The sequence below is a fragment of the Aquarana catesbeiana genome, linkage group LG08, assembly GCF_042186555.1.
Source record: "Aquarana catesbeiana isolate 2022-GZ linkage group LG08, ASM4218655v1, whole genome shotgun sequence".
Lineage (NCBI taxonomy): Eukaryota > Metazoa > Chordata > Amphibia > Anura > Ranidae > Aquarana > Aquarana catesbeiana.
Genome location: NC_133331.1, coordinates 75,210,005 through 75,230,675, shown reverse-complemented (window position 1 = coordinate 75,230,675; position 20,671 = coordinate 75,210,005). Strand labels below are relative to the sequence as shown.

The following is a 20,671-nucleotide window of genomic DNA, read 5'->3' as shown; positions in this document are numbered from 1 at the left end:
ACTGAGTGGCTACAAGTGAATAGAACTTCCGACCGACCCTGGATCAAACAGTTCGCACCTAAGGTCAACATTTCTGTGGGGTTCTGGCCATGCACAAACTGCCTGCCGCTAATCAGGCAGTGTCTGTGTGGGGCCATAGCACATAGTGTTGCTGCGTCCAGAGGCGGGCTCTAAAGGCCGCCTCTAAACACCGGAAGCTATGTACCCGAATAATAAATTATTGCTGTTGGAAAGGGGATGTAGAGAACTGGGGAGCCCTGGACAATTGCACAATTTGGTCCCCAACACTGGCCATGATTTGCATACTATTTGTAGCTTGCAATTTTAGTATGTTTCCATGCAAAAAAAGGCTTTTTGCCTTAAGGAGATGACATTGTAAGAAGAAAAGAAAATGAGTCACTATGGGGAAGCTGTCTGTAGTTGGGACAAACCAGGACAACCATGCAGCTAGTGAGTCATGTAAGTGGCTTGTTGAGTAAAACAAGGCTGAGGATAAAGCTATAGACTTTTGACATTTAAAAACCAAGTCAGTGATGGCAACTACTATACTTCTGTTCTAGCATGTTTCCTTTAAAGTGACACTTTTACACTGAGGCGGTGGGGGGCATCGGCAGTAATACGCCGCTAGTTTTCGTGGCACTTTACCACCTTTTTAGCTGCACTTTTCAGCCGCTAGCGGGATGCTTTTAACCCCCGCCAGCAGCCGATGAAGGGTTAAAAGTGCTTGCAAAACGTCACTGCCGAAGCGCTTTGCAGGCGCTTTGCAGGCGCTTTGGCAGCGCTAGCTTTTGATTTCAATGGCAGGGGAGGTTTAGGAGTGCTGTATACAGTGCTCCTAACCTGCCCCAAAGATGCTGCTTGCAGGACTTTTTCTAGCGTCCTGCAAGCGCACCACTCCAGTGTGAAATCACTAAGGCTTTCACACTGAAGTGACAGGGGAGGTGCTTTACAGGCGCTATTTTTAGCGCTAAAACGCCTGTAAAGTGCCTAAGTGTGAAAGTGGCCTAAATGATATCCTTTTTCTGCAAAAATAATCCATACACATCCATTACTTAACCCTTTCATTATGGAGGTAAGGGCCAGTTCACACCACATGCAGTCCAGTGCATTTATTTTCTGCATCAAAAATGCATGGGATATAGGTTATATGGTTTCCAATGGCATAGTTTACACCAGTGCGGTCAGTTCTAGGGCTTTCCAGTTCCAGAAAAATGTAGAACATGCTGCATTTTCCCTGCTCTAGACTGTACAGGAACGCGGTAAAACGTATCAAAAACACACTGCAATGCGCCAAAAATGCATTAAAAACGCAAATGCAAAAACGCATCCAGAACAGATCTGGAGTGTGTTTTTGTGGTATGAACCAGCCCTAAAACTAATGCTAATGCCTGAACACAATTTTGCAACTGGCAATCTGGCACTAACTGACACTAGCTGGGAGAGACACTGACTGACTAAAGGGGCATACACAGGGGCGGAATGTCGGGCAGCATTGGCCGGTTCAATAGAAACTGGCCAAAATTCAGCCTGTGTGTACAGCAGCTGGTCTTGCCCCTTCTGGCTGGCTTCTTTTGAAGGGTCAAGACTGAAAAAGGTCTGCCGACTGGCATCCAATCAGCATCTTAGCCAATGGCTAAGACTGCTGACCGGTGTGTTTTGGCGGGGGGTCTGTCCCCCTGTCTAAACATAATAGCTCACTGGAGGAGAATTCGCTACAAAATGACAGGTACACTTTAAGGAAATTCAACTTGAAGAAAAACTCCTGTGTGAGAATAATCTGATGGAAGTAAACCTAGAAGCCTCATATATGTAGAGACATTGCTGCTGGATCTAGTATGAAGATCAGGAAAGGGTTGCTTTCAGCAGGTATTCCCAAGTAAAAAAAAGTCTAGTTTCTCCATTAGAAGAGAATAAAAATCAGGCCTGGTATCCTTACCTATTTTTTTAAACATGATTGCTGATGTCCAGAAGACTTTCTGCTGGCTGCCAACACATTGCTGTGACTTGTTGTCCAGAGGGGTCACCTGATAATCCTCAGAGGCATCCACTTCTATTTCAACCTGTGCATAGAATAAGAGATCATTTATAATCCAGACTTGTTTTCTGTTTAGGATAAGAAATCAGTGATAGGAGTTCCTTTACTTCCCTGGGGCCCAACCTGTGGCCATTTGGTGCTCAACGTGCGACCCTTTGGTTTTCAGTGTGTGGCCCTTTGTTATTCAACATGCAGCCATTTGGCACTCAATGCGTGGCCCTTTGTTGCTCAATGTGCGCCCCCTTTGTTGTTCAAAGTGCGGCCCTTTCGGTGCTCAACGTGCAGCCATTTGACACTCAACGTGCGGCCTTTTGGTACTCAATATGTGGCCCTTTGGTACTCAGTGTGAAACCCCTGGGTGTTGTCCATTTCCTTTTTTCTTTTTATGTATTTTTTTCTCTGACCTTATATAATTGATCTTGTTGAGAAGAATATCAAATGGGGAACCAGTCATTTTTAACTGGGATGTAGGGAGCACTAATGCGGAAACATTGCTTTGAAAATGGGATGTAATAACAGTGATCTTTAGCAGTCACCTGTAACATGTCCCCAGTCTTGGACTGTCTCCTGTAACTTGTCCTCAGTCTCTAATCATTCCTGTAATATCCCCAGTATCTGACTGTCTCCTATAACTAACTCGTCCTCAGTCTCCAACCATCCCTGTAATGTCCCCAGTCTCAGACTGTCTCTTATAACTCATCCTCGGTCTCCAACCATCCCTGTAATGTCCCCAGTCTCTGACTGTCTCTTATAACTCATCCTAAGTCTCCAACCATTCCTGTAATATTCCCAGTCTCTGACTGTCTCTTATAACTCGTCCTCGGTCTCCAACCATCCCTGTAATGTCCCCAGTCTCTGACTGTCTCCTATAACTCATCCTAAGTCTCCAACCATTCCTGTAATATTCCCAGTCTCTGACTGTCTCCTATAACTCGTCCTCGGTCTCCAACCATCCCTGTAATGTCCCCAGTCTCTGACTGTCTCCTATAACTCATCCTCAGTCTCCAACTATCCCTGTAATGTCCCCAGTCTCTGACTGTCTCCTATAACTCATCCTCAGTCTCCAACCATTCCTGTAATATTCCCAGTCTCTGACTGTCTCCTATAACTCATGCTCAGTCTCCAACCATTCCTGTAATGTCCCCAGTCTCAGACTGTCTCCTATAACTCATCCTCAGTCTCCAACCATCCCTGTAATGTCCCCAGTCTCTGACTGTCTCCTATAACTCATCCTCAGTCTCCAACTATCCCTGTAATGTCCCCAGTCTCTGACTGTCTCCTATAACTCATCCTCAGTCTCCAACCATTCATGTAATATTCCCAGTCTCTGAGTGTCTCCTATAACTCATCCTCAGTCTCCAACCATCCCTGTAATGTCCCCAGTCTCAGACTGTCTCCTATAACTCATCCTCGGTCTCCAACCATCCCTGAAATGTCCCCAGTCTCTGACTGTCTCCTATAACTCATCCTCAGTCTCCAACCATCCCTGTAATGCCCCCAGTCTCAGACTGTCTCCTATAACTTGTCCTCAGACTCCAACCATCCCTGTAATGTCCCCAGTCTCAGACTGTCTCCAATAGTGTGTCCTCAGTTTACAACCATTCCTGTAATGTCTCCAGCCTCAGCCTCCCCTATAACTCAGCCTCCAACCATTCCCGTAACATCTCCAGACTTGGACTGTCTCCTGTAACTCATCCTCAGTCTCCAACCATTCCTGTAATGTCCCCAGTCTCAGACTACATCATGCGCTCAGTCTATAACTATTCATGTAACATGCTGTATAGCAAGTTCTAGGTATCCAATATTACATGCAGCGCCAGTCATTTTAACTGGGCTGTAGGTCGAACTAATATGAAAACATGACTTTGCAAATGGTTTGTAATGACAGTGCTCTCTAGCAGTCTGTATCATACTCCCAGTCTCTCACTCTCTACTCTAGTATTTTACAGTCTCTGACAGTTTGATGTAGCTACATAGGCAAAGCCATTTTCGGCGAATGTAGTAACATTTGAAGGCTAACTCCAACTTAAAAGCTTTATTTCGGTTTCGCATAGTTGCCCTCAGTGGCAGAGCTTGTGCCAATGGGCATCATTGTTTGAGTGTGCCTAGGGTAGCAAAATATTTAAACATGGTTACGTTTTTGGGAGAGCCAGGAGGACTAACACTAAACGTGAGGTGGTTGTACATCGAAATTGTTCCCCTTTGGTCCATAATACTGACCTGTGCACTTTTTTCCAGGTAGTTGGAGACCACAATACTGGCGATCACCTCTTCTCCTCTAATGACGTATGATGGGATGGAAGACTCCACAAAGAATGGCTGTATTGTGGTGGTCTTTGCCAGCTCATTGGTCAAGCCTAGACCTTTGCTAGCTGAAATGCAGAATCCGTCACTCTCCCAGTTGGTGATGCTTTGTGGGATTATCGAACTGACTGTTGCCTCGCCATCTGGACTGTGAGTGGAATAAAATTGGACCCGTTGTTAGACAAATTTTTGGGGGCTTTAAAATGGACCAGTTGCTAAAGGAGTTTTTCCCACCAAGTAGTACATTTTTAACCTGATCATCCTGCTCTCATACAGTATATGCATACTAATAAAAAAAATCAGCCTTAGGGCAGAAAACAGTGTTTTGGGAGCCCTCTAATTCCAGTATTAAAGTATAAAAGCAACACGTTTTTCTTTCCTTTTGGATAGGGTGAGGAGGGATTGGAACTCCTGTTAGGGTTTTACTGTTGTCTGTGCCCTCTCTTAGGGAGTTTTACTTTCTCTATTTGTCCTGTTTACCGTTATCACCGAAAGAGAAAGAAAATCTCACACTTTGGTTTGTCACCAGAAGAAGAAAAGAGGGTAAATCTTCCAATGGAGATGCTAGTTCTTCTGACAACCAGGGGTTGCCTCATTTTTTGAGAGATTTCCTCTCATTTTCTGTTTTGGCAATGGGACAGGAAGTGAAGGGTAATTCCCCCCCCCCCCCCCCCCCCAAAAGGGACACAAAGGGCAAAAAAACTGACAGGGGTTATAACAATCCCTTAGCCAAAAATGAAAAAAAAAAGGGTTTGCCTTTAGTTCAAATTTAGATTCAGGTCATGTTGCCGGCTTTAGAGGGAGGCCATAGCATTGATCTCAGATAGGGACTGATTTATGTCCCCATCCATACTCCAGCATTTGGTCACATGACTGCCATCAGTGAAGTCCAAAGTACTGGTCAGTGCATCTTGGATCATATTTTTGTATGTATTTAAAGCGGAACTAAAAACTATCTTGATCAACATAACTATTTTTAATCCTTATTATGCTGCTAGTATTCGTAAATAGATAGGAAGTTATATTATATTTACTTGTTTTAGGGCTGGTTTACATCACAAAAACAAATTCCAGATACACTTTTTTTTTATGCGTTTTTGATGCGTTCCAGTGCGTTTCAGTGTGTTTTTGATGCGTTTTACTGCATTCCAGTACAGTCCAGTGCAGAAAAAATGCAGCATGTTTTACTTTTTTTTCTGGAACTGGAAAGCCCTGGAACTGACTACACTGGTGTGAACTATGCCATTGTAAACCATATAACCTGCTTTACATGCTTTTTTGATGCAGAAAAAAACTGCACTGGAGTGCATGTGATCTGAACTAGCCCTTAAACTTTTATTTTAGATTTCTTCAGTTGCTTCCTGGTTTCTGGCCTAGGCCAAAATGATGTCAAACATCCCAAGAGTTTAAACGGAGGGAGGGAAAGAGGATCTTTTTCAACTAAGCACACCCTCCTGCCTTCATGCCTGAGCTAATGGCACATGGCTTCCAGGAAGTAAGTGCTACATGAATCATCTGCCCTTACTTAAGATGGCGGTGGCTAGAAATGCCGGTGGGGTGTTTTTTAACGTGATGTCTTTAGCATGGAGACATGGATGGAAAGGGGAGTTTACAGTGGATATTAACTACTTCCCGCCCATAGGACATCAATGGACGTCCTTGGATTTAAGTAGTTATACCAGGATGATGCCTGCACCCAGTGGCGGAATTATCAGGGTCGCAGCAGTTGCAGTTGCGACTGGGCCCTGTGTTCCGCGCCACTTCAGGGGGGCCCATTGACCGCTTGTTCGTCAGTGTGAGAGGGGCACGCCCGCCACCCGCCTGACTGTCCTGTGTTGTGATTTTATTCTGGCTGCTGTGGTGAGGGCATCATGACATATGCTGGTGGTTTGTTCTGCCATGGAGAGGGGGGCTTTCGTCTGCTGAGGGGAAAGAGAGAAGGCAGAGGCAGCGCTGAGAGACTGTGGACCACCCCGCCTATCCAGAGAGAATGTAGGGAGGCAGGGCGGACACTGAAAAATAAAGTCAGCAGACCTGCTGACACCAATTGAGTGAAGGTGGGGGGGGAGCTCTCCCCTCTGGGACTGCGTGGACTGCAGTACCTGTCCCGTCTAGGCATCTACCCATGAGGCAAGGCATTCCTGGAGGAGGCACAGTGAAGGATTTCTGAGGGGGAATCAACTGATTGGCGTTAAGTCAAGTTACATTTTGCACTGCAATCGATCCCAACCTCCACTACCTCTGCCTCTTACTGATCCCATCCCCCCACAACCACCACAGATCTCATCCCTATCCCCCTATCACCACTACAACAGAGGTGATGATGGGGGCGTAGGCATGGGCGTAGCATAAGGGGTAGCAGGGGTCACAATCGCAACCCCACCCCTAGCTCCAGGGGGGCCCTGCAGCCTCCCTGTCATATTATCATATCCTCCACAAAGTCCAGCTCTGATCTGCCCTGGGGCCCCACAGCCACTCTCCAGTACTGGGCTTCCACTTTGCCTTCCACAGTCCACACCCCTCTGTTCTCATTGGCTGGGGAGAAGCTGTGAGCCATTTACTGAATGGAGAGGAGTATGGGGTGAGAACAGCCCTGGATGGGGAAGTGTCTGTGCTGTGTGCTGGCAACATGGAATGGTAACCGAGCTCAGCGAGGCAAGAGGAGGAGAGTGCTGTCCTGTAGCCACAATGGGACCGATGTCATTGGTGAGGTATGACACTGCTCAGTGTCTTCTAGTCACTATCTTGGATTCTCTGTACCCCCCACCTGGGGATGTCTACTTACCCCACTTCCCTGACAACTGGGGAAAAGACACATGCCTCCGGGAGGTGACCTCCCCCCAACACCTGACAACACTGACAGTGAAACCTTCAGAAACTGCTAAAACAAATCCCTTAACAACTCCTGAGGGGCTGCGGGCCCCCCCCATATCTAAGTTAGCCCCCCCCCCAAAGCCCCCTGACCACCCCCCCAGCCCTGGATGCTATGCCCGCTGCTGAGCTTCTTTCGCAGTACAGCACTCTATACTGCTCCTCCTCTGCAGGGATGAAATCACATTCCTTTACAACACAGCCAGTCAGCCATGATCTGCATAGGGTACATTTGCCTACTGCAACTACACTGCCGTTCAGGTCAGAATGGCAACATAAAAGCCAGATACACCCTGTGAAGGCTGATAAACTGTGTGTGAAGGAATGTAATTTCAGCCCTGTGTATTGTGGGGGGGGGGGCAGCTGTTTACAGTGCTGGAATGGGAAAGGAGCTCTGCCGAATGACCTGCCAGGGGTCCCTGTCCTCTGATTCTCCAGGGGTGATCCCTGTCCTCTAATGTAAGGAGGAACTCTAAACTCTTAAGCCACTTTGAGTATCTTGGCGTGCGGTGGGCGGTGGAAGTGGTTGGTGCTAGTGGGGGGGGGGCCAGGTCAACTTTTGCATCGGGGCCCACAAGCTTCAGGCTACGCCTCTGGGCGCAGGGATGAGATCTGTGGTGGTGATTGGGGGATGGGATCAGTAAGAGGCAGAGGAGGTGGTGGGAGAGGATGGCACCACCACTGCCACTGCTGCCACCCCCCCAAGTACCACCACAACCCCCCCTCCAGTACAACCAATACTACCACCCCCCTCAAGTACCACCGCTACCACCCCCCTCAAGTACCACCGCTACCACCCCCCCTCCAGTACAACCGCTACCACCCCCCTTCCAGTACCACCGCTACCACCCCCCCTCAAGTACCACCGCTACCACCCCCCCTCCAGTACAACCGCTACCACCCCCCTTCCAGTACCACCGCTACCACCCCCTCCAGTACAACTGCTACCATTTCCCCTCAAGTACCACCGCTACCACCCCCTCCAGTACAACTGCTACCATTGCCCCTCAAGTACCACCGCTGCCACCCCTCCAAGTACCACTGCAGCCACCCCCCTCAAGTACCACCACAGCAACCCTCCCTCGAGTACCACCACTACCACCCTCTTCCAGTACAACCGCTACCTCCCCCCCTCCAGTACCACTTGTACCACCCCCCCTCCAGTACAACGGCTACCATCCCCCCACCAGTACAAGCGCTACCAGTACCACCGCTACTAGTTGAAATCAGAAACACAAATCTTTTTTTTTTGTACAGTGGGAAAAATATAGTATCAAAATCATGCTTTTCAGGGAGGTGGGAGGCCTTCATGATTTCTTGCACCGGGGTCCTGAAGTTTTCTAGTAACGCCTCTGCCTGCACCTGCATGCATCGACCCTGTGTGGATTTTTTCAGCCGGCGAGTCCCTTTTTAGCAGAAGTGATTTGAGTGGCTAAATAGCCACTCAATCACTTCTATGGGTGGTGGAAGGGCACCCTCCGCTGCCACTTTTCCAGTGCCAGTGGCTGGGGCCCATCCGCCACCCATAGCCCGGTTGCCTGGTTGCGCTGCGGCCAGTGGTGATGGCTGCATGGCACAGAGAGAGAGGAACTGTCCCTCTCTCTCTGTGACCCTGGAAACTGGGAGCGATGAGTATGTTGTCACTTCCGGTTCTGCCTCTTCGTTTGCCTGGCCGTTATAGCGCCCAGGAAAGCAGCAGATCAGACCGATCTGTGTCTGATCAGCAGCATAGGAGGCCAGAGGAGAGATCTGGGGCCTAATAGACCCTAGATCTCTCCATAAAGAGGATCTGTCAAACAATTTTGTATAAAATAAATTAAAAAAAAAATTAAAGCACCCCCGTCCCCTCGTGCTTACACACAAATGCGAATGCATACGTTAATTCCGCATGCATATGTAAACGGTGATCGCACCACACATGTGAGATATTGTCACAAATATCAGAGTGAGAGCAATAATTCTAGTACCAGCAGAATACATATTGGTCTAAATTTATGAAGAAACTTGATTTTTTAAAAAAAAGTGTTTTATAGCAGAAAGTTGTTTTTTTAAATTGTTGCCCATTTTTTGTTTATGGCACAAAAAATAAAAAACCCAGAGGTGATCAAATACCACCAATAGAAAGCTCTATTTTTGGAAAAAAGGACATACATTTTTTTGGCTACAGCGTCGCACAACCGTGCAATTGTCAGTTAAAATAACACAGTGGTGTATCGCAAAAAATTACCTGGTCATGAAGGGGGGTAAATCATCCAGAGGTCGAGTGGTTAACCACTTAAAGACCAGCCTCGTTTTGGAATTTAGGTGTTTACATGTTTAAAACAGTTTTTTTGCTAGAAAATTACTTGGAACCCCCAAACATTATATATTGTTTTTCTTTCTAACACCCTAGAGAATAAAATGGCAGTCATTGCAATACTTTTTTTCACACCGTATTTGCGCAGCTGTCTTACAAGCGCACCTTTTTTGGAAAAAAATCACTTTTTTTGAATAAAAAAATAAGACAACAGTAAAGTTAGCCTAATTCTTTTTTATATTGTGAAAGATAATGTTACGCTGAGTAAATTGATACCCAACATGTCATGCTTCAAAATTGCACCCGCTCGTGGAATGGCATCAAACTTTTACCCTCAAAAATCTCCATAGGCGACGTTTAAAAAATTCTACAGGTTGCATGTTTTGCTTTACAGAGGAGGTCTAGGGCTAGAATTATTGCTCTCACTCTAATGCCCTGTACACATGGTCGGATTTTCCGACGGAAAATGTGTGATAGGACCTTGTTGTCGGAAATTCCGACCGCGTGTGGGCTCCATCACACATTTTCCATCGGATTTTCCGACACACAAAGTTTGAGAGCAGGATATAAAATTTTCCCACAACAAAATCCGTTGTCGGGAATTCCGATCGTGTGTACACAAATCCGACGGACAAAGTGCCACGCATGCTCAGAATAAATAAAGAGATGAAAGCTATTGGCTACTGCCCCGTCTATAGTCCCGACGTACATGTTTTACGTCACCATGCTCAGAACGATCGGATTTTCTGACAACTTTGTGTGACCGTGTGTATGCAAGACAAGTTTGAGCCAACATCCGTCGGAAAAAATCCTAGGATTTTTTTGTCGGAATGTCCGATCAATGTCCGACCGTGTGTACAGGGCACCGCCGTTTTCATATGCGGGTGCTACTCACTTATGCGTTCGCTTCTGCACGCGAGCTTGTCGGGACGGGGCATTTAGAAATTTTTTTTTTTCTTACTTATTTTATTTATTTTTTCACAGTTTTTTTTTTTTAAATATTTGGGTCACATTCCTTGTAATAGAAAAAAGCATGACAGGTCCTCTTAAATATGAGATCTGGTGTCAAAAAAGTCCTCAGATCTCATATTTGGAGTTAAATGCAATAAAAAAAAAAAAAAAAATGTAATTTGAAAAAAATGACATTGAAAAAATGTGGCTTTAAGAGGTATGGGCGGAAGTGACGTTTTGACGTCGCTTCCGACCTGCAGTGTCATGGAGATGGGTGGGGGCCATCTTCCCCTCACTCGTCTCGATGCACAGCTAGGGAACGGACGCGATTGCCTCCACCGCTGCCGATGGCTCTGGTAATCGGCGGAGGGCACCGGATCACGGCGGAAGGGGGGCCCCTCTCCCGCCACCAATAAAAGTGATCTTGCGGCGAATCCGCCACAGAGACCACTTTTATCTTGTAGCCAACCGCCGGCAGAAAACGGGGATACCGGGGTTATGGCAGCTAGCTGTTGCCATAACAACGATATCGGTCCTTTAAAAAAGGGACGTACATCGGCGTACGGCGGTCGGCAAGTGGTTAAGGTAAAAAAAAACTATTTTAAAGTCTTAAACCCCCCCCCCAAAAATGTAATATATTACAGCTTACAAGTTCTTAGATGTGGTGGCTGCATTCGTTTTTAAGGCTAAGAGCATTTTTTGCAAGTATTGACAAATACCCATTGATGCTACCATAAAGCTAAAACAATGTTCTCAGCTCTTCCAGCTACCATACTGTATGTGAATTCCAAAACAACCTCCCTCTATGCAGATTGTTTCCTGCATGGGGTGAACACTTACCCAATAATGACTGCGTCATCTCCAAAGGCGTCCCTAAAGTCACTACGAACGGTTTGAATGCTTTTTGTCAAAAACCCTGTAATATATATAAAAATATATATATATATATTACACTTACATTTAAATTCATTAATGCAGATGTGTTAGGTTAGGCCTGCTTTTACAGTGGAACTCCAAGCAAATGTTTTTTGTTTTAGATAAAATGAGGAACAGTTGGGCTCACCTAAAGGTTAGTTTAGGTCTCTGTTCACACCGGTGTGACTTGTCATGCGATGTGACAGGTCCAAGTCGCACCCTATTGTCGGCAATGGAACTGTTCAAATCAGTGCAACGCCGACTTAACGGGGCCATACCGATTTGAAAAAAAGTTCCTGCACTATTTTTTGTGATTTCAGGAGTGACTTGCATAGACATCTGTGCATGAAGTCGCACAGATGTCAGCCAAGTTGCACCTAAAGTCGCATTGACCTGCAACTTTGAAATTGTGCAATTTCAAGTGAAGTCACACGATTTCAAAGCCGCATTCAGTGTGAACCAGGGGTAAGGGATCTATTTGCTGTTTGACTGTCTCAATTATTCGCACAGCTATTACAAATAATCCCTGTAATTTGCATAATATGTTTATTTTCTATGATCGCTAGCTCTCTCTAGTGGCCATAATGTGGTATTTAAAGCCGGGTACACATGAGCCAAATTTCAGAAGACATTGGCCGGTTCAAAAAAAAAAACAAAAACGTCCGACATTCGGCCCATGTGTATGTCGGTCGGTCCGACAGAAGCCAGTCTGACTGGCTTCTGTCGGACGAGCATGCTGGAAAAGCAGCAGCCGACCGACTCCTGATCAGCACTCTCAGCCAATGGCTGAGCGCTGATCGGAGTGTTATGGCGTCCCCTTGTCAGAACACAACAGCTCAGCGGGGGAGATCGCTGTACTAACTTTGCATAGTTAGTACAGCAGCTCTGACCAGAGCTGACAGGTTTTTTTTTTGGCTCAACCCACTGGGTCAAATGGAAAAAAACAAATACAGTAAAACCTTGGATTGCGAGCATAATTTGTTCCAGAAACATGCTTGTAATCCAAAGCACTTGTATGTCAAAGCGAATTTCCCCATAAGAAATAATGGAAACTTAGATGATTCGTTCCACATCCATTTATTCATAGGTCTTTCAGTTTATAGTCCATATAAAAAGATTATAGCAATGGGACCAGGTTGTGTAACCATAAAATGTCCGTTTACAAATGGCAGCCTTCACAAGGGGATTAGAAGCAAAATCCAGCAGGATCTACAGAGTATAAAAGAGAAGAGAGGCGCCTCTAAGTGTAGCAATATGGTTAAATTTAATGAAGGTACATTTAGCAACTCACATGGTTGATGATTAAAACAGGCACATCTAAGTATGCAGGCATCCGGGGTAAAGCTGTCCACATAAACCATCCTTCGCACCCCCGGCTCTCACCGATGTCAGTCTGCAATTGTGACCAGAAAGACTACCCTGCAGTAGAGTGATCTGAGAGCGAGGCTTGAAGCGCTCGTGGAGCGCATCGTGGAAGGGATGACGTTGATGTCGGTGCGGAGGATGATCTATGTGGACAGTATTACCATGGATCCTTCATATTTAGATGTGCCTGTTTTAATCATCAGCCATATGGGTTGCTAAATGTTTCATTAAATGTAACCATATTGCTACACTTAGAGACACCTCTCTTCTCTTTTATACCCAGTTGTGACATGACGCTACTTGTATATCAAGACATTGCTTGTATATCAAGTTAAAATTTAGGAAAAAATAAATGTGGGTGTGGGAATCTGATGTCACAGACTGCACAGAACAGTGTAATCTGAGACCTGAGCGGAGAACATGGAATTGGGGGGGGGGGGGGGGTTAGGGTCAGAAGTGACTAATGGTATCTCACAAAAGTGAGTACACCCCTCACATTTTTAAAAATATTTTAGTATACCTTTTCATGTGACAACACTGAAGAAATAACACTTTACTACAAAGTAAAGTAGTGAGTGTACAGCTTGTATAACATTGTAAGTTTGCTGTCCCCTCAAAATAACTCAACACACAGCCATTAATGTCTAAACCGCTGTCAACAAAAGTGAGTACACCCCTAAGTGAAAATGCCCAGATTGGGACCAATTAGCCATTTTCCCTCCCCAGTTTCATGTGACTTGTTAGTGTTACAAGGTCTCAGGTGTGAATGGGGAGCAGGTGTGTTAAATTTGGTGTTATCGCTCTCACTCTCTCATACTGGTCACTGGAAGTTCAACATGGCACCTCATGGCAAAGAAGTTTCTGAGATCTGAAAAAAAGAATTGTTGATCTACACGAAGATAGCCTAAGCTATAAGAAGATTGCCAAGACCCTGAAACTGAGCTGCAGCACGGTGGCCAAGACCATACAGCGGTTTAACAGGACAGGTTCCACTCAGAGTCAGAACAGGCCTCGCCATGGTCCACCAAAGAAGTTGAGTGCACGTGCCCAGCGTCATATCCAGAGGTTGTCTTTGGGAAATAGATGTATGAGTGCTGCCAGCATTGCTGCAGAGGTTGAAGAGGTGGGGGGTCAGCCTGTCAGTGCTCAGACCATACGCCGCACACTGCATCAAATATGGTCTGCATGGGTGTCGTCCCAGAAGGAAGCCTCTTCTAAAGATGATGCACAAGAAAGCCCGCAAACAGTTTGCTGAAGACAAGCAGACTAAGGACATGGATTACTGGAACCATGTCCTGTGGTCTGATGAGACCAAGATAAACTGATTGGTTCAGATGGTGTCAACCGTGTGTGGTGGCAACCAGGTGAGGAGTACAAAGACAAGTGTGTCTTGCCTACAGTCAAGCATGGTGGTGGGATTGTCATGGTCTGGGGCTGCATGAGTGTTGCCGGAACTGGGGAGATACAGTTCATTGAGGGAACCATAAATGCCAACATGTACTGTGACATACTGAAGCAGAGCATGATCCCCTCCCTTCAGAGACAGGGCTGCAGGGCAGTGTTCCATCATGATAGCGACCCCAAACACACCTCCAAGACAACCACTGCCTTGCTAAAGAAGCTGAGGGTAAAGGCGATGGACTGGCCAAGCATGTCTCCAGACCTAAACCCTATTGAGCATCTGTGGGGCATCCTCAAATGGGAGGTGGAGGAGTGCAAGGTCTCTAACATCCACCAGCTCAGTGATGTCATCATGGAGGAGTGGAAGAGGACTCCAGTGGCAACCTGTGAAGCTCTGGTGAACTCCATGCCCAAGAGGGTTAAGGCAGGGCTGGAAAATAATGATGGCCATACAAAATATTGACACTTTGGGCCCAATTTGGACATTTTCCCTTAGGGGTGTACTCACTTTTGTTGCAGCGGTTTAGACATGAATGGCTGTGTGTTGAGTTATTTTGAGAGGACAGCAAATTTACACTGTTATACAAGCTGTACACTCACTTATTTACATTGTAGCAAAGTGTAATTTCTTCAGTGTTGTCCCATGAAAAGATATAAAAAAATATTTCCAAAAATGTGAGGGGTGTACTCACTTTTGTGAGATACTGTATGCAGATAGCAGAGGAATGAGAGAGCAGAGAGAAATCAAGGTAGGTGCTTTTGATTGAGTTAAGTACATGCAATAGAATGATCTGCTTTGTTATTTTTTTTTTTCATTTTAGAGGTTTACAGCCACTTGAAGGGCTCACAATAGAAGACGAAGAACAAGAACGTACATGCTGTGCACTACAAAGCATGGCGGTGCATTACCATGTGTTGAGGTGTGCTACAAAGCATGGCCATTTGCAGGGTTGGGGTGCCGTTTAAAAAAAATAGTAGAACATCAAACAAATGCACATAATGATAGTGCAGTGATAGTGTAAATGGGGCCTTAGGGTTGGGGGCTACATGTTTAATTCCAACTCCATCCAAAATAGTTTTAGAGTAAAGAAGTGTCAGGACCTCTGTCAACTTTTATTTGCTCTTTGTCTTCATTTGGAAGATTTCTCCCCACTTCCTGTGGCAATGAAGGGAAACCCAACAAACCATGAAATAGAAATATGAGCACATCTTGTTAAAGAGTGAGAAAGGGTTCAAACTTCTGCATCTTATTGCAGTCTGTGTCCCCATCAAGAAGACTTGCCCTTACTTCCTGTCCAGGAGGAAGATCTCAGAGAAGAATGGCCTCAACCAGAACACAGACAGCATTTATGTCCTGACAGAAGCACTAATCTTTCTATTCCAGCTTCATTCTACCATTCATCTCCAACACCTGAGCAGGGCAATTTTTTTTTTTTGTGGGGGGGGGGTATTTTTAGTTTAAGCCAATGCAAAAAAAAAATGCAAAAATGACATTTTTGATGTAGCCAATAAGAAGCACTAGGGGGTGGCCAGCAGTTCTTGCAGGCTAAAAAAACTCCTAAAAAACACCTAAAAAGATGCATGAAAATGTTCAATTCTTGTGTTTTCAGGCATTTCTATTGAAGTCTATAGGGCGCAAGAATGTCCAATTCTGCCCTAAAAGTGGCTCATGTAGCGTTGGGTGTCAAGCTACAGATGCCTGAGCGCTCATATGTTAACAGTCACCACTGAAATACATGAGATTTTGGATGCTGAGCATTTTGGAGCTACAAAACACATGGGTGTGAATACGACCTAAAACTCAAAAACAAAATAAAGGACATTTTGCCTATAGCTGAAGGGGGGGGGGGGGGGGTCAGCACTTAAATGTCAAGGGTTCATTTCAGATAGAATATCATTGAAGTGGTCCAGGTATAAATTTTTCCATAGTTACATTTTTCCAGCTTGATCCAATGTAACTATATACCATACCTGTGGGATCTTCTGGAAGATGGAAATCACTGTTTTAGACACCACTACTCCAGTGTTCACTAGTTTCTGGTTCTCGTTCCAGGCAGCTGCCCTGCTGGATTGTGAACACAGGAGGTCAACTGCTGGGGATGGCTGCCATTCAGAAGATGTGTGCATTTATAAATGAATGTAAAGTGTTCTACGATTGAATGGGATGGAGAGGCGGAGTGGTGATGTCACACTCTCCACCTCGTTCAAACAGAGAATGCTTTGCATTCATTGACAAAATGCAAAGTGTTTCCTGAATGGCACCCGTCCTGACTGGCCAACCTAGTGTGTTCACTTTTCAGTAGGACAGTCATTTGGCATGGGAACTGGAAGCTAGTGGAAATCAATGGAGTAGCGATGTCTACTTCAAAGTTTCCAGCTTCTAGAGCAGGGGTCTCAAACTGGCGGCCCTCCAGCTGTTGTGAAACTACAAGTCCCATCATGCCTCTGCCTGTGGGAGTCATGCTTGTAACTGTCAGTCTTGCAATGCCTCATGGGACTTGTAGTTTTGCAACAGCTGGAGGGCCACGAGTTTGAGACCCCTGTTCTAGAGGGAGCCCAAGGTGGACCAATGTAACGATATAAAATATACACACCCAGAATTCTTCTTTAAATATCTATTTATATATTTTTTTTTTTAATATACACCATGTTTTGTACTTACCGCCGCCCCCACTGAAACCAGCTCCTGAAGAAAGAAGAAAAATTGTTAGAATTAACAACAGGTGATGGTTTGCAGTATGATGCATACAATGGGAATTCTCCCAGAAAACCACTGAATGTGGTGTAGTTCCACTTTGCAAAGAAAAGCCAATCATATGCAAGGAAAAAAAACAGCATTTTTTGCTTTAACATGATTGGATGATGGAAGTCAGCAGAGTTTAACCTCATTTACTGAGCTCTGGGTAACTTCCTTTGCAAACTGAACAGTCTATCAAACCCATTGACTTCTACCTTGGAGAGTATCCAGGAGAAAAATCACTGCCACCTTACAGTCTCACTGTATTGAAAAAGGTCAACAAAAAAAAAGAATGGTTGGCAATAGAGACTCTATGGCCGAGATCTCATTGTCGAAGATCCAAAATAATATATAAGAAGTCAATGGGTTTTTCAGCTGGTTAATATTTACTCTAAACCCAGCTTTGATTGGCCATCTTGCCTCAGCCGTCTTCTGAAGCCTGAGAGCACTCTGCTTCTTGACCACCAACGGGGAGTGTCAAAGCCACCTACGCAGCAGCAACATTAAAGGCTGAAAAAGGATCCTCCCACTCTGCACTGAAGTACAGTGAGGTGAAGGACCCAGTGAGCCAAATGATTGAGGAATTAGGAAAGTAAAAGGGGCTTTTTAGATTTTTTATCTATTTTTTGTAACCCAGCATTTGGGGGTAAGGGAGGGGGGTTAAAGGGTCTGTGTTGGGTAGGGGGGTGGATGGCAGATGGGAAGGGGGAATGACATGCCTTTCAAGCCAGAACATGATTCAGATATATTTACCACTACCAAATGATGAAATTTTCGGAAATATTGAAATGTTAGGTTCATTTTCCAACCCACAGACTTTAGGTCTTCTTGAGCCAAGACTTGAAGCCAACTGAATACTGAGGCCCTGGAGAGACAACATCAAGCTTAATTTAGTTCCATTATAAACTGCAGGGCAAACTGCAAGCATAGTTTGGGAATGGTGTAAACCTTTCACTGCCATAGACAGTTTTTTCCACATGTTAAAATGCACATTTTAAGCCTGAAGATTAGTTACACTGCCCCAACCATTATATAATTCCTAAATGCTGAAAACCTGGAAAATAAAACTGGGGTAGTTTAAATTTTTATGTCAGGCGATATTAGCTCAACGGTTTATCTTTATTAAGTGCATATTTTCAGTAAAAAAATGAAGCTAATTTTAAAGCACACAAACACAGTGCATTACCCATTTTTTTTATTTAAAATACAAAAGACGAGTTTGCACTGAGTAAATAGATATCCAACCTGTCTAGCCTTAAAGTGGTTGTAAAGGATTTTTTTTGTAATAACGAACATGTCTATACATACCTGCTCTGTACAATAGAATTACACAGAGTACCCCAATCCTCCTCTTCTCGGGTCCTCCGCTGGTGCTCCTGGCTCCTACTCTATTGCTGGTGCCCCCAATAGGAAACCGATTCCCATAGGGGCACTCGTACGTGCATGTGTCCATTGACACAGGCAACAGAACTTTGCCTCGCCCCCCTTTGTCACTGGAGTTTATTGACAGGAGCCAATGGCTCCCCCTGCTATTGATCTAACCAGGGAGGAGGGACAAAGCCAGGAGAGCAGCAGCGCTGGATTGCGATGGGGTGAAGGGAAGTATAAGGGGGGTAAGGGGCAAGTCTGTGGCACATAAGGTTTTTTACCTTAAAGCATAGAATGCATTAGGGTAAAACATCTTGAGGCTTTAGAACCACTTTAAATTATGTGTACCCATGAAGCCCTTAAAGGTCATCAGTTGTGAATAATGGCTCTAGAATAACTGCAATTCATGTTTTCATATGTAGGTCTCCCCCCGACGTGAATCTGTGTGTGTTGTCCAAAGTAGTAAAACAAGAAGGATGAACAAAAATTTAAATCTCTTTGAATGGCTGGGAGAAGACTATTACTGTGACGTATTCCCTTGTGTGTAAATTTCAGCTTCAGTTACTGAGCTCTGTAAACAGGCTTAATTCAACAGTACCCTGGGTGATCTTTGATCTTTTATACATTTCTTTTTTCACTTAATTTTATTGTTATCACATGGGACAGTGGAGTCTGGGATGGGGCAGCTGTTCAGAGGGGTTTATGGAAGTGATCCAGTATCTGTATACAGTGCCTTGAAAAAGTATTCAGATCCCTTGAAACTTTCCACATTTTGTCATGTTACAACCAAAAGCGTAAATGTATTTGATTGGGATTTTGTTAGATAGACCAACACAAAGTGGCACATAATTGTGAAGTGGAAGGAAAATGATAAATGGTTTTCAAAATGTTTTACAAATAAATATTTGAAAAGTGTGGCGTGCATTTGTATTCAGCCAATTTTACTCTGATACCCCTACCTCAAATCTAGTGGAACCAATTGCCTTCAGAAGTCACCTAATTAGTAAATAGAGTCTATTTATGTGTAATTTAATCTCAGTATAAATACAGCTGTTCCGTGAAGCCCTCAGAGGTTTGTTAGAGAACCTTAGTGAGCAAACAGCACCATGAAGGCCAAGGAACACACCAGGCAGGTCAGGGATAAAGTTGTTGAGAACTTTAAAGCTGAAAATATCCCAAGCTTTGAACATCTCACGGATGATTCAATCCATCATCCAAAAATGGAAAACTGGAGTTAGGCTTAACTGTAACTGTAACTTTGTTTCCAGGAGTCTTCCAGGACAGCCCTTGAGAGATGGAGCTCCTCCCCCGGACAGGAAACACATTGCCTCCAGCTCTAGGCTGGTCAGTTTTATCCAAGTATTTAACCGAAGGATGGAGCTGAAATATAGTTAAACCGTACATACAAATTAATTTTATACATACAAAGGGTGGGAATGTGCTGTCCTGGAAGACTCCTGGAAACAGAGTTACCGGTAAGTCTAACTCCGGTTTTTCCCCAGTCATCTTCCAGGACAGGATGAACAAGTACTCACCAAATTTTTAGTGGGGGATCACTGCTTGGAGGACTTTCCTCCCAAATGCTTGATCTTGATCACCCAAAACGTCCTAATCGATAGTGTAGAATGAACGTAGACATGCTTGACCATGTGGCGGCCCTACATATCTGCTCTGGGGTAGCGCCGGCTCTTTCCTCCCAGGACGTGGCTGACTCCTTCGTGGAGTGTGCATTCAAGCCTTGTGGCAGGTCCATGTGTAGAGTTTTGTACCCTTCTGAGATGGCCATATTTATCCACCTAGCTATTATCCCTTCAGAAGCTGGTTTACCTTTTTTATTTCCTGAAAAGAGGATAAACAGGGCCTCTGATGTTCTGAAGCTCTTAGTAGCTTCCAAATAGCCTATGAAACATCTCCTGACATCCAGTCGATGGAGTTGCTCTTCTTTGCTATTCGATGTTTTACTACAGAAGGAGGGTAACGCTATATCGTGACTTCTGTGAAAGGTAGAGGCAACCTTGGGGAAAAATGCTTGGTCAGTCCTGAGAATGACCCTATCCTCCAAAATCTGCATAAAGGGCTCTCTAATGGACAGAGCCTGTAGTTCGCTGACTCGAGCAGACGACATAGCGATAAGAAAAATTGTTTTAAGGGTAATCAGTCTTAAGGATGCCTTTGATAATGGCTCAAAAGGCTCCTTAATGACTGCCTTACAAAATCTATTTATGAGCGGGTCCTGTTGTAGGGAACGCTGCAAGTAGACTGATAGAGCTGCAATCTGTCCCTTAATTGTGCTTAAGGATATGTTTTTATCAATGCCTTCCTGCAGTAAATATAGAATTATTGGAGAATCATATTCTCTTTTTCCATTCTCTATTAGCAAGAGGTTAAACTTCCTCCAGAATTTCAGGTTTCTGGCTCTTGTAACTGG

At 44.8% G+C, this 20,671-nt stretch overlaps 1 protein-coding gene across 1 annotated transcript in view; it reads right to left on the bottom strand.

Annotated features, from left to right (window-relative positions):
- The window catches only part of LOC141105850 (alpha-2-macroglobulin-like protein 1), a 168,101-nt gene that overhangs the window by 57,630 nt on the left and 89,800 nt on the right, over positions 1 to 20,671 (bottom strand). Inside the window, exons 18-22 of the mRNA XM_073595991.1 lie at positions 17,629 to 17,740; positions 16,801 to 16,824; positions 11,298 to 11,373; positions 4,256 to 4,487; positions 1,937 to 2,060 (exon numbers count right to left, since the gene is read on the bottom strand). Coding sequence (XP_073452092.1) covers positions 1,937 to 2,060; positions 4,256 to 4,487; positions 11,298 to 11,373; positions 16,801 to 16,824; positions 17,629 to 17,740 — 568 coding nt within the window. The remainder of the gene's footprint in view (positions 1 to 1,936; positions 2,061 to 4,255; positions 4,488 to 11,297; positions 11,374 to 16,800; positions 16,825 to 17,628; positions 17,741 to 20,671) is intronic.